Genomic DNA, 15,334 nt, shown 5'->3' on the forward strand with positions numbered 1-15,334 from the left:
ATCTTGAGCTGGAAATAAGCTTTCTTACACAAATGTGTACATACAGGTACACACACACACACACACACACACACACACACACACACACACACACACACCTGTCTAATCCATGGCTCAAGTCCCCAGTTGGAGATCTGGTTTATCTCATCTAGCCAGAGCTCCAAGTAATCGAAACATTTTTGAGCACCCTTCAGAGGCAACAAATGTTTTGGACCAGCAGTAATGCGCAACTACCTTAGGCTCATTTATTTGATTCTGCAGCAACATATCTTGTGCCTTATATCTTCCAAGCCAACCTCACATGCTTATTTCATTTCCCCTCTTTGAAAGAAAACAGACCAAATAAAGGATCTAGTGCCCATTTGACCACTATACAGAAATAATAAAAGTGATGTAGAAGCAAAGCTCTGTATTGCCCTCAGAAATCATCCATAAAATCTTTAACAAAGTTCATCATGCCAATGATCCAATGCAAAACTTTCCCTAGCTTCCATCCTTTAAAACTCCAATTCAGTAGACTAGGAGACAATCTATCATGGCTAGAATGTTGGAATCTCAAATGCTTCTTAGCTGTGTGACCACAATTAAGTCACTAAACCTCCTCAGTTTCCTCATCTGCAGAACAAGAATGATTCTTGCAGTCCTTATCTCATAGATTTATTGTGAGAATCTAATACAATAAAATATGTAAAGCACTTTACAAACCTTAAAGTGCCATGAAAATGCCAGCAATTATTTTTTTTAATATCTTTCCTCTCTTTGAGAATCTCCAGTCTATTTTGACACAATGGCTGTAAAAAATGAGGTCTAAGAAAATTCACTGCATCATTCACTGAATAAGCAACAAACAAGTTGGTGTCTTGAGTTCCGGAGTTTCTAACCCAAGTTTAATACCTAAATTCTTGTTCCCCAATCTTCGGCTGATTTGGTCAAAGCTATATAGTCTTGGACTTGTCAGTTGAATTTCCTCGGGCTTCAGTTCCTCAAAGGGAGGCTGTGAGGACTCTACTAAAGCCCGTTTAAAGTACTTTGCATTTATAAAGTTTTATAGAAAAGCCCTTAGTACATTTCTTCAGAAAGGTTAAGTAAGTACCTTAAGATTTAGAACAGATACAGTTCCAGTATACAAACTGGGCAACGTATCTTAAACAAAAAAGCCCACACACATTCTTCTTCTAAGGAATTTGTTTTCCTTTCTTCCTTCCCTTTTGCCTTCCTCTTTCTTTACTCTTTCTCCTTTCCTCGAACACACTCTTCCTACTCTTCTGTTTTTCCTTTCGCCCCTTCCCTCTTTGTCTTCCTTTCTAAAGAAAAATATGTCTTGAGCACCCACTCACCTCCCTTTCTCTTTAACCACCACTGCGTAAGCAAACTCATAAAAACAAAGAAAATCACTCTTTGGGGAATCAGCAGCCAGGGCAGGAAGCCTCCATTTGGGGGAGACAAGAGGGGATTTGCTTTACAATTTACCCTACATAGAGACAGTGACGAAAATGATTCGGGGGAGAGTGGCAAAATGTTATTTACTTTGCCGATGCGAAGAGTGCTTCTGATCTCTTTGACAGCAGCGACCAGAAGTGAGTCTCACCTCTAAGAGTGAGACTGCGAAAAAACGGACTTTCAAAGAAAGTCTCACTGTAATTGTCCTGAATAGGAGAGGCTGTGAAGGCGGAGCTAGATAGTAAACCCGCGTCACCCTGAAGTTTCAGTGAGTTTCCTCAACTTCTAGCTCTCACTAGCGTTTGTACGACCCTGGGGAGGTGGGTGGCACGGGGAGAGGGATCGCCCATTCAATGGAATGCAGATGTCCCTTTAAGGTTTGCCTCTCTCTCTGTGGACTTTAGCCTAAACACGGACTGGAAGCTTGCTTTATTTGTACATGAGCACAGACTCTGGGAATCAGCCAGTTGCAATTTCAAAGACCGAGAAGGGAGGGGCGATGTGGCAATTCATCTTGGATGTGAAAAGCGTGGAGAAGACTTAGAGGCATTTGCCGAAAACACAGGAAATCACCCCTCGGCTGCTGCTGCCGCTGCCGCCGCTGCTGCTGCCACTGCTGCTGCCTCCGCTGCTGCAAGAGCTCAAGGGCAGCGAGCGCTCCGGCCACAGTTTGTTCTGGGCAGCCTGCAGTGTGTCCCAGCTGAGACTCCGAGCCCTAGGGAGCCTGCCCTGCCTCTCCTGCCAGTGCCAGGCTGGTCATGGCCCGCCAGCGCTGCACCAGCCCAGGTGTCGCTGTCGCATGCTGGTTGCTTACCGGTGAGAAATCCCATCTTCTTTTAAGCATCGTCCCCCCAGCTTTTGCTTAAGTATTGAAGTAAAGAATAAAGGTGTGAGGCTAGGATTCAGGATAAATAAAACTGTAGAGAAAAAAAAGGGACAGAAGAGCAATAAAAACGCTTTAGGTTTTGGAGCCAGTATGGGCAGGTTAGAGGGCAAAAGGAGTGTTTTGTGTTTGGTTTGACTAAGAATTTGTTCTGATTTTTCACCCTGGGGTTAGAGGATAAGGGAGGACTGTTTGGAATTATAAACAGTAGGTGAAAATAGGATTTTAAATTAAAGCCCTCTCACGATGGAAAATAACTTAGTGTTTCTATGTTAGGAGTTTAGCGGCTGACTTCTGTTTGCGGGTGGAGGGACTGTGCTGAGCTGGGGGAGGAAGGTGGGCAGCAGCAATCTATGCCAAATTCAAATCTCTATACTCAGGTTGCTCATGAATCGAAATATTGTATGTCTTTGGCATCCGGGTTTCAAAACTATCTCTGCTTCAGGACTAGGGAAAGAGACATATGCAAATGTTTTCCTGATACTGAGGTGATGTTTTCGGGTCAGTCTGGTGAGGGGAATGTTGTGGAAGGGGCGGAGGACACAGGAAAAGTTTGAAAGTGAGAAGGAGCTGTGAACGTTTAACTCTGTTAACTCCAAAAAGGAATTAGGCAAATAAGCAATAAGTTATCTATAGTATTTTTTACTTTGTTTTCTCCAACACTTCCCCAGAAAGTGATATATAAGAATCTACATATGAAGTGCCAGGGACGTAGAAGAGTTGGGAGGGGGGTGGCTCTCATAGACTATTCTACTAGAGTTACTAAAGGCTTACATATATAGTATTTTCTAAGATGTATCACCAAAATTGTCTAACTTATTAGTATATAGTCTATTTTTAGATTTTTATTAAAGCTGCTATTCTGTGAGCACATTTCCTTTTGATGGAAAAGGAAAGAGACATTGCCAACTTTTAAAAAGAGACTATATAGATGAATGAAATTATTAATAAGCAGATAACTTGGCTTTTCATGAGGTGGTTGAAAGGGGGAAGGAAAAGACTCTTATGGAACTATTGTGGCGGGCCCTTCACGCTCACACTTAACAACTCACAGGCAGTTTCCAGTAATATAAACAGTGGTCACACAAGAACAGCATTGCAAGTCAGTGAGCTCTTTAATTTACCAGCTACTGTCATTACACACAGACACATATTTGGAAATACTTAGCTGGATCTGAGTTGCTTAAGACCAGGATAATCTTTAACACTGACAAAATTGTTCCTTATCATTTTGTAAAATGAATCACAGCGGCCAAGAACCACTTTACTATTACCTACATGATAGGTAAAGTTGAAATTTAAAAGAATAGAAAAAGTAGAAAGGTGATATTATTCTTATAAAATGTCAAAGGCCTATAATATCTTCAAGATCAATAATTCTATTTTCCTTATATTTAAGTTACCATTTGGTTGTAAAGAAGTCATTTAAGAGAATACATTAACTCTTTCATGACCAATGAACCCAGACACAGCAGAGATGGCAGTCTGGGTAGGAAGTTAACTTTCTTTACAAATATACACATGCCCACATATATATACATGTGCATATATATACATATATTAGGGTACATATATTGTGTATATACAATAGCTGAATTAAAATAAGAATGACAGATCATAGGACCATAGATTTAGATCTGGAAGGGAACTCAAAGGCCATCTAGGCCAACCCCCTCGTTTTATAGATGGGGTAACCTTTTCTCCATATTCAAACAAGTACAAAAGGAAAATATTTGTTAGACCTAATTCTTTCCCTAAGAAGTTTTGTACATTTAATTAAAGCTTTTAAAATTGCTATAATCAAGGCAATAATATTATGCCTAATCCTATGATAAGCCAAGATACAAAAATACTTGGTCGTCGACAGGTTCCCTAAATGAAGACACAACAATTATTTTGAATCCCCAAAGGTTTAGTTCATTTCATTCCTCATCTGACTTCTCCATTTTCTTCATCCCCTACACCTAATCAGTCACTAAATTTCATCAATTCTTCCTCAGCCATATCTAATTCATTCCTTCCTCTCCACTGCAATGATTATTTCTCTAGCATAGACTCTCATCAATATACATCTATATTAGTACAGTAATTTATTTCTGCCTCTAAATTGTACACTCACTTCTACTCTATCCTGCATGCTTTTGTCAGGCAAATCTTCCTAAAAATTACTCTCATCATAATAGGTCCTTACCCAAGAACCTATAATAGTTCCCTATTGCTATTAGAGGGAGCTCAAATTGTTCATTATAACATTCCAGGCCCTGTGTGGTCTTATCTCACATTATCTATCTCACATTTCTCTCTCTCGTATATAGAAAGTTCATAGAATTCGGAGCTGGAAAGAATTTTAGAAATCCCTTATTCCTAATCCTCGCATTTTAAAGAAGGCAAAACCAAGGCACAGTGATTTTGTCTTGGTTTGCCTCATTTCGCACAAGGTAATAAACCCCCATGCCAGTTAGGCCGATAATCTTATCTTCCTCTCCCCCCATCCTCCTGAAAGCATCATTCTCTTTTCTTCCACCATGTAGGTACTTTATATTCTATTCATCTCCTTCCTGCCTCTTCACCTCTCAACAGGTTGGCTATCCTTCAGAGTCTAAAAGCTTTCCCTAGGATCTTCAGTTCCCATTCTTCTCTTCTTTTTATGAATTATCATTGTTATTATTTTCATACTCGTAGTTTATTATATAGACTCTTAATTCATTTGGTTTCTCACTAAGTCATATCCCATCCTCAACAAGACAGCCAACTCATTGAGAGCAGGTGCTATACTTTATATTTCTTTTGTATTGAGTTGCGTCAAACTCAAAAAGTGGGTTCCCTATGTGGTATATTGACTTAAAAACCACAAATTAACATTAGCTATACTATATTGTATTTTTATTTATTTTTTAAAACATTTCCAATGACATTTTAATGTGGTTGGGCAACCTTCTGGAGTCTTGTCGGCCACTTGCAGCCCTGGGCTCTGAGCCTAGTATGAAGCACTCAAAGACTCAAGAGATCATCTGATGTAAGAAGAAAGGAGAATGATTAAATCTTACTGGAGAGTTTTATTTGCTGTTCTAGTACAGTGGAGAGAGGACTAGGCTTTTGCTACTTACTATCTAAATGATCTTGGAAAAGTCACCTACCTTCATGGGCCTAGGATTTCTCATCTGTAAAATGAAGGGTTCCATTAAGCCCTGCACAGCAAACCTATTGTGACTACCTTCAGAGAATTGTAGATTTAGAGCTGGAAGGGACCCTGGAAGTCAACAAGAAGTTCTAGATCCATTATCTATGATCTTATCATTTGAGTTTTGCAACCACTACAAGTTTTCTTAATAGCCTAATCTACTGTTAATCATTTTGTTGCTCAAGAAGTTATTCCTTATATTCCACACAACTATTTTCCACTTTAACTCACTCTTTCCATGAAGACCTCTAGATATGAAGCACTACCAAGTTAGATACTCTACTTTCATAATTTTGTGACCAGTGAAGAATCATTTCAATGGTCGATTATATCTTTGCCTAATATTGTCAAAATATAAAGGGGGGCATCTGACTTTTAAAAATGTGAATATAGTTTTAACATCAAATCATTCTATATATAGCTCACAGATATGTCTTAGGCAAGGTTTTAAGTAAGTTCTACACACAAGATTTCCTGTTCAAAATGAAGCTGGCAGGTAGTCAAGATACTTCCTCAAAATGATACAGGAGCCAAAATGATAGAGGGGCTGATAAAAATGGCAAAAAAAATGTAAATGCTTTAATATCCTTATTCAAAAAGTGTGTATTAATCGAGTGTTATTAACTTGGAGGGAGAGGGGAGCCTCTGTCTGTCCAGAGACCTCTTCTATTCTAAGAGCATTATCAGTAATTCTGGCGAACGCAAAAATAGCAACCTTAGTAAATTTGTAGATAATTGAAAGACGGGAGAATTTTCTAATGCACTGATTGATACAACTAGAATTGCAGAAGATAATCACAGGCTGGAAGGAAGGGCTGCAAACAAACAAAAAGCCATAAAATTTAATAGGAATAAATGTGAATTCCTACACTTAGGCTCAAAAAATGTTGTGTAAAGGTACAGGATGAGGATGAATATCCAGAAAGTAGGTAAAGTGAAAAAGATCTGGATGTTTTAGTTGGCTACAATCTTAAAAGAAGCAGGCAGCATAATGTGGCTGCCCCTCCCCCTCCAGATTAATGCAAACTTGTTGAGTAGTTTCTCACTCTCTATGACCGCATTTGGGGTTTTCTTGGCAAAGATACTAGAGTGGTTTGCCGTTTCCTTCTCCAGCTTACAGAAGAGGAAACTGAGGCAAACAGGGTTAAGTGACTTGCCCAGAGTCACACAGCTAGTAAGTGTCTGAGACTGAATTTGAATATAGGTCCTCCTGATTCCGGGGCCAGTGCTCTATCCACTTAGATGAAGTACTCTGTGCTGGTCAAATTACATCTGAAGTACTGGGTTTAGTATTGGACACTACCTTTTAACAGAGACATTGATAAACTAGAGCATGTCTAGAAAAAGGCAATCAGGATGGTCAAATGATCCTGAACAATGTGAGAATCAGTTGAATAAACAACAAAAAATATATAAATATATATGTAAAAATATGTGTGTATGTATGTGTGTATATGTATACATATGTGTATGTGTGTGCATATAGACATACATCTATATGGATATTTGAAAGGTTGTCTGGAAGAGTAATTATATTTACTTGACTCTAAGGTACGAAGTAGAAGGAGGCAAATTTCAGTTTAATGGGAAGTGTTCAAAAACGGAATGGGCTAGCTCTTGAAATAATGAATTCCCCGTCATTGATAGCATTCAGGGACAGACTGAATGTCAGCTTGTCTGAGATTTTATAGAAGGGTTATTCATTCAAGTTTGGCTAAATGGTCTCCAACTTCACTTCCTAAGATCCCATTCCTAAAATCTTCACTCCAAGATCGCACGGTTCTATGAAATTTAACGCTTCAAATAATTTATCAGGAGAAGCAATTAGAATGGTCTCAATCAAGTGGTAGATTCACAAAATGTTCAGTGCAGAGGCAAGAAGAATAACAGAGACAAAACAACCAACTTTACTTTGTTTCCTGCCTAACAACATTACAAATAAAGCTATTTCTGGTACCCCACAAATGCTCATGAAAGCTCATCATTGTCCATCTCTCTTGCCTCTTCTATGATTTCTTTCCAATTGGCCAAATCTTTAGCTCTTCCCTCCTCCTCCCACTTGTTTTTCTTTGCCATAAGTAATTCTGTTTTCAGGTTTACAACTTGTCAAATTTTAATGTAATTTTGTGAAATTAAGTCAAAGTCAAAAAATGGCTAGGTGACTGGTTTGAAATCTTTGTCAAAACCAAAACAGTATTATTTAGTTCCTTGTGAAGAAATTGAATTTAACAATATTTTGGAAATCAACATTGCAGTTCTAAAATCAGAATAGATTGTCTATTCATTATAATGTGTGACTAGGAAAACTGTAGTCACTGTCAAAGAAAGTTCAATAGGGAATTAAGAAATGTCAATGAATTTAACTGGTTCATCACAGTTCCTGGGGAAAAAAATAGTACAGACTTTCAGAGAAACTTAGGAGTTACTCATCTCTACATCCTTGTAATCATTGTGCCATCGTCCTTTTATATTTTTTAAATCTATTATCAGAGCAATTTTGATGCTGATAATCTGGGATATAGAGGTTGGAAGATTATATCTCTAACTCCCTCATAGATTTCCAGAGCCAAACTTATAATTGACTCAAGGAGATAATTGTTTCTTTTACTAGTAGCCCATCCAAAACCTGTTTCCTTTAAAAGTAGCATATGAAATTTTCCAGAAAGGCTCATGCAATGATGACTTCCATGGAGCATGATCCCAACTTTAGTATAGCCTGGCCGCATCTGAGGCTTACTGTCCACTAGGGCTATTTATGTATCAGTTAATTAATTCATCATCCAACTTGGCTTATCTTTCTAACAAATTTGTAGAGAGTCTAAATTGGAATTTGTACTTTATTTAGTAGGCAATGGGGAGCTATGAATGGTTTGTGAGGATCAGAACTATATACTGGGAAACCATTCACTCAGTATAATGTATAAGCAGATCATGTTTCTCTTTAGGTTCATCCTCTAGTCCCTTGGTGCTCACGTGCAGGAATTACATGCTTCCAACTTATACAATATGATCATAGCTAGCATTTATTTAGGATTTACTATTGCCAGGAACTTTCTAAGTACTTTTCAAATTTTATCTCATTTGATCCTTACTATGACCCTGGGAAGTAGGTATTATTAATCTCTTCATTTTACAGTTGAGGAAATAGAGGCAATCAGAGGTTAAGTGACTTGCCCAAGGTCACATAGTTAAGTATCTGAGAATTAATTTGAACTTAGGTCTTCCAGGCTCAACCAGGCCTTTATTTATTGCACCCCCTAGCTGCAAATTAAGAAACCTAGTGCCTCAGAAGTTTCTTTTTATCAGGAAGCTAGCTGGCATAATGGACATAGTAATAGACAAGTAGCTGAGAAGACCTGATTTCAAATCCAGCCTCAGACACTTATTAGCTGATGTGACCCCAGGCTAGTCACTTAATCTTGGCCTGCACCAGTTCCCTTATCTGTAAAACAGGAATAATAATAGCACCTTCCACCCAGGGTGGCTGTAAGGAAAAAATTATATTAACATTTGTTAAAAGCTTCACAATCTTTAGGAAGGCATATAAACACTAGCTATTATTATTTCAAAACAATATTTGTCATCTGTTCCTTAAAAACTTGTGCTTAAGTTGATTGTTTCTTGTCCAACTACCCCTAACACCTTAAAACAGGCTTCTAAATAACAATGGGGGAAGCTATGTGGCACAGTGGATAGTGTCCTGGATCTGAGGTCAGGAAAACTCATCTTTCTGAGTTCAAATCTGACGTCAGACACTTACTAGATGTGTGACCCTGGGCAGGGACCCTGTTTGTCCCAGTTTCCACATCTGAAAAATGAGCTGGAGAAGGAAATGGCAAACCACTACAGTATCTTTGCCAAGAAAACCCCAAATGGGGTCATGGAGAGTCAGACACAACTGAACAACAACAAGAGGTAACATTCATACAGTGCCTACCGTGTACCAGGCTCTGTGCTAAGCGCTTTACAGGCATTATCTCATTTAATTGTCACAACAGCCCTTCCAGGGAGGTCCTGTTATTATGCCCATTTACAGATGAAGCAAACAGAGGTTGAGGGACTTGCCCAGGGTCACACAGTGTCTAAGACTGCATTTGAGTTGAGGTCTTCCTGACTCCAGCACAGACACTCTATCTAATGTGCCACCTAGCTGACCCCCCTAACTAGAGATTTTTAGATTCATCTATTCTGTTTGGTTTTAATAACTAATAGACCAGCATATTGTGATTTTCTAGTGTTTTGGTGGCCATGATAGACAAACCCAAGTCTCTCTCTGAACTCAAAAGGAGCCAATTTATGCATAGGTATGCATAAAAACTCCTACAATATCCTTACAGCAGGAAAGATTGTTCCTCTACAGAATAAGCACAGTAGTAGATGGACTATTATACTTGGACTTGGAAAAACCTGAGTTAGAATCATGCCTCAGACACCATGATGGGGTTTGGATTTGATGACCTCTAAAATCCATTCCACCTCTAACTCTCTGATCCTATACTCATATGAACATATTAGCTGTAGGACCCTGGACAAGTCATGTAACCTCTCAGTCTCAGTTCCCTCACCTTTAAAGGGAGGGGATTAGACTCAATGGTCTCTAAGGTCCCTTCCAATAATTTATCATTCTATGAATACTAAGTGACAGTGCTCCACTCTATATACCCAGTGAAGCCCAGAAAAGGGCAATGAAGAGAGAAGCCAGGAACAGATTAGCTGTCAAGACTCTTTCCTTCAATCAGCCACACCAGCGGCAACTTTTTCAAAGAATAACCAGGATTATTTCAAAGTGACCAATTTGGCTGGTTGCCATAGCTGCTCCAACATTCTGACTCCCAGCCAAGAATACATACATATGTAAACTTTCTATTTCTAGAGCGTTTTATATGTTTACAAAGCACTTTCAGATATATTAGTTTCCTTTGTCCTTCACAACAATCCCATGAAGCAGGCATTAAAGGTATTATAATACCCATGTTTACACAAGAGAAACTGAGGCACAGTTGCTTAAAGTTACACAGCTAGTAAATGGCAAGCCCAGAACTACACTAGGTCTGGTCCAGTGCTTAATCCTCAAGTTGAATATCATGGCATTTTAGAACTGAAAAGAATTTTGGAAATTATCTAATCTAACTTATTTTCTCTTTTAATCATATTTTATTGGTAGCTTTTGTCTTTATATTGTCTTTATCTCATAATATTTCCCTTGCCTAACCATCAGCCATCCCTTGAAAGAAACATTTAAAAAATACAGAAAAAGCAGTTTGACAAAACCAACCAAAATATCAACTGTGTCTGACAATAGATGTAGAATTCCACCCCCTAAGTCTCCCATTGCTACAAAAGGGGAGGATGGTGCATTTTCTCAACTCTCCTCCAGTGCCAAATTTGGTCATGTTAATTAATTAATCAACCAAGCTATCAACAAACAGTTACTAAAAGCCCTGTGCTCGGAGCTGGGCATATACATATATACATACATTCATACATACATATACATACATATATGTATAAAGCTTTACTCAGGAGCTGATATTCTATTGGTGGAAATAACACAAATGAGAATATATGCATATATATATATGTATAGAATAAATGCAAAATGAACTAGAGGTAGTACGTGAAGGAGGACTCTAGCGATTGGTGAGATCAGGAAAGACTTTGTGTAGAAAGTCATGCTTGAGTTATGTCCTGAAAGAAGAGAGGGATTCTATGAGGCAGAGGTGAGGAGCAAATGCATTCCAGGTGTAAAGGATAGCCAGTGCAAAAGCACAGCGATGGGAGATGAAGGACCACATGAGAAGACTAGAGAAAGGGCCAGTTTGTCTGGAACCTATAATGTGGGAAAGGAAGTAATGTATAATGAGGCTGCAAAGATATGTTTGGCCAACTTGTTTGTTTGTTTGTTCTTAAACAGTGTAGTTTTTAAAAACCTGGAGAGGAGATTATACTTTATCTGAGAGAAAATAGAGAGCCACTGAAGTTTATTGAATAGGACAGTGACATGGTCATATATTGGTCAGATTGATACAGCATTTTGTTTGAGTTTTTTGTTCTTTCCATGTTCATTCTAACCCCCTTATCATAGTAAAGTATCTGCCGACATGGGACTAGGACCTTGAGTTTCCTAACTCCTAGTGCATTGCTCCTTATGCTACATCAGTGTCAGTTTTGAATGTTGTGTAATGGAAATTCCTAGAGGTTACATCACAAAACTTTTTATAGTCAGCTTTCATGCAGATAAAACTCCAAAATAAGATTGATTTTAGAATAAGCAACAGATATAATTAAAATTACTGGCAAGAAAAAAGGACTAGGTTGACAAAAGACTGAATCAGAATCCAATTTAAATTTAAACAACAAAACGGAGACCTGGTGTTTCTCAAATTTTTTATTTTAAGAAAGTATACGGGCAGCTAGGTGGCACAGTGAGTAGAGCACTGGCCCTGGACTCAGGAGGACCTGAGTTCAAATCCTGACTCAGACACGTGACACATTTACTAGCTGTGTGACCTTGGGCAAGTCACTTAACCCCAATTGCCCTGCCTTCCCCTGTGCCCCCCCCCAAAAAAAAACAGAAAAGAAAGTACAAAAATGCATCTATGTTAAATAGAGCTATTTTTAAAGTAATAAACTTAAGGAATCTCACAATTAACAATCTTAATAAAATTATCAATAGGTTCATTAACAAAGTCTATATATGGCAACCTTGACATATTTTTCACTAGAATAACACTTCAAGAATTAAGCTTAGTTGAATTTTAAAACAAATAACATGATGCGGATTCTCTTACATCCTCTATAGCAAGTGTTAAACTCCTAGAAAGAATATGTTCCAAATTGTTGCAGATATTTTAGATCAAATGATATTTCTAAAGGAAATTTGTATAGGATGTTTAACTGACGAACCAGTTAATCTAAAGAGACAGTTCAATGGGTTTGCATCATTTAAAGAAAAAGATCTGTGTGATATAGTATATGCATGGTGTTTTCACATGTTTCTAAATATTTAGTTATATATTTTTCTAAAGCAGCATTTTAGATCATTCTCAAAGATACTACTGGTCTGTACAGCTGGATGGAGAGCTAACAGGAGGAGGGGACCTTGAAGGGCGTTATAAAGTTAATGGAACTATGGGCAGGGGCATTAGCCTTTCAAGTTCTCCAAATATACTACCATTTACTAAGAAAATGTTTGATCCTCTGGCTCATTAGCTAAAGAACTTATCTCTAAACAGATTATAGCATTATACTAGAATAAACTATTTTCATGCCCCTAGCTTGTCTCCTGGCTGCATTCCATAAGTAGGCAGTATGAAACGTTATTCAGAAAAAGTTTCTTGCTTAGTTCCTAAACCCTGAGACCACGGGGCCTGAAAGTATTAACTTTGACAAGTGAAGGGAGTGCAGGACTTCCCTGTGCACATCTGAAAACAAATCTGCTGTAGCTATGAGGCCTTGCATCTGTTCAAAGTCATTTTTAAATACAAATACTCAAAATTGCCAATGACATAGCTTCAGGACCCTAGTCCCACACTGTGTGATGGAATAGCATACCCTTGTCAGTAAGTCAATCCAAAAATATTTATGAAGCACATACTATCTGCCTTCCCTATGATAAAGTGCTGCTAGATTACATATGTGCATACATAGGTATGCATAAATTATGCGTGTATGTGACAAATATGTGCATATAAATAGATACAAAATAAACACCATGGAATGTTGGTAGGGGAGAGCACTATTGGGTGAGGAGGAGGGTCAGGAAAGGTCGCACAAAGAAGATGGTGCTTAAGGTGAGTACTGAAGGAAATTTGAGATTTTAAGAATTGGAGGTGAGGAGGAAGGACTTTTTAGAAATGGGGGACAACTAATGCAAAATCACAGAGATAGAAGGTAAAGGGTCATGCATGAAAAATACTAAGAAGGGAAGTACTGCTGAACAATGAAGTATATGAAGGGTAGTAATGTATAATAAGGCTGGAAAAGTAGGATTAGACTAAGTTTCAGAAGAGCTTCATTTTTACAAAAATTTATTTATTTTATTCTGAACTTAAGAAATAAAGCAAGCATTTCCAGAACAAAATGGGATAGAAAAACAGAGGATTGTACCTGAAATTGCAGATCCATTATGTGCAACTTGCTATTCCCTTCAAATATACAACAAAATTAAAATCATGTAACTTTCTTTTTCTTCCCCTTCCCCTCACCCCAAACTTTGAGATAGCAACCATTAGAAATAAATCTTTATGTATATAAATGTAAAACATGTATACCAACATATATATGTGTGTGTGTGTGTGTGTGTGTGTGTGCGCGTATACATATGTCAGTTCTTCTTCTGGATTCAAACAGTTATCTTCCTTCATAGGATCTTTCTGGTTAATCTGAATCTTTATAACAGAATGACTTGGTTTCTCAAAGTTGTTGTTAAACAATACTTCTGTTACTGTATACAGTGTTCTCTTGGTTCTGCTCATTCTGTTCTTCATTATTTCATGGAGGTCTCTCCATGCTTTTCTAAAGTCATTGAGCTCATCATTTCTTATAACAGAGTAATATTCCATCAGAACATGTAGCACAATGTGTTTAGCCATTCCCTAATTGATGGACATCTTCACAATTTCCAGTTCTTTGCCACCACAAAGAGAACTGCTACAAATATTTTAGAACATGTAGGCTCTTTTCCATTTTCCCTAATCATCTTGAGAAACAGACCTAAGAATGGTATTGCTAGGTCAAAGTGTATAGGCAATTTAATAAGTCTTTGGACACAATTCCAAATCTCTCTCCAAAATGGATCAGTTTACAGGTCTACCAACAATGAATTAAGGTCCTAATTTTTCCACACCCCCTCCAACATTTGTCACTTTCTCCTATCATTTTAGCCAATCTAGTAGGTATAAAATGATATCTCAAGGTTGTTTTAATTTTCATTTTTCTTATCAATATTGATTTAGAGCATTTTTTCACATGACTATAAATTGTTTTGATTTCTTCATCAAAAAATTGCCTGTTCATATCCTTTGACCATTTATCAATTGGGGAATGACTCACATTCTTTTGTAGATTTAACAAAGTTCTTTATATATATTGAGATATGAGACCTTTATCTGAGGAACTGTCTATAAAATTTTTTTCCCCAGTTTTCTGCTTTCTTCTGATTTTGGCTACATTTGTTTTATTTGTACAAAACCTTTTTAATTTAATGTAATCAAAATTTTCTATTTTACATCTTACAACACTATCTCTTGTTTTTTCATAAATTGTTCACCTATCCATGAGTCTTATAGGTAATATGGCCCATATTCTTCAAATTTTATTGTAATATTTCCCTTTGTGTCTAGGTCATATATCCATTTTGCCCTTATTTGGCAAATGGTGTAAGATACTAGTCTATACCCAATTTCTGCCAGGCTGTTTTCCAGCTTTCTCAACAATTTTTACCAAATAATGAATTCTTATCCCAAAAACTTAAGTTATCACACTTGTCAAGTACTGGGTTACTATATTCATTTGCTTCTGTAGATTGTATGTCTACTCTGTTCCACTGATCCACTTTTCTATTTCTTAGCCAGTACCAGACAGTTACTGTCTCGTGATATAGCTTAAGATCTATTACTGCTAAACCTCTTTCCTTTACCTTTTCCATTAGTTCCTTTTATATTCTTGACCTTTTGTTCTTCCAAATGAGTTTTGTTAGTATTTTTCCTAGCTCCATAAAATACTTTTTTGGTAATTTAATTGGCATGGCATTGAATATATAAATTTTGGTAAAATTGTCATTTTTATTATATTGATCCTGCCTACCCCATGAACAATTCATATTTCTT

The 15,334-nt window shown here is 37.5% G+C and overlaps 1 protein-coding gene across 1 annotated transcript in view; it reads left to right on the forward strand.

Moving 5' to 3' along the window:
- Positions 1-1,742: 1,742 nt before the first annotated feature.
- ITGA1 (integrin subunit alpha 1) overlaps positions 1,743-15,334 on the forward strand; it is a 199,403-nt gene continuing 185,811 nt past the window's right edge. Inside the window, exon 1 of the mRNA XM_036760530.1 lies at positions 1,743-2,256. Coding sequence (XP_036616425.1) covers positions 2,199-2,256 — 58 coding nt within the window. The 5' untranslated portion in view covers positions 1,743-2,198. The remainder of the gene's footprint in view (positions 2,257-15,334) is intronic.

This window comes from Trichosurus vulpecula, chromosome 1 (genome assembly GCF_011100635.1).
Source record: "Trichosurus vulpecula isolate mTriVul1 chromosome 1, mTriVul1.pri, whole genome shotgun sequence".
NCBI classification, from domain to species: Eukaryota; Metazoa; Chordata; class Mammalia; order Diprotodontia; family Phalangeridae; genus Trichosurus; species Trichosurus vulpecula.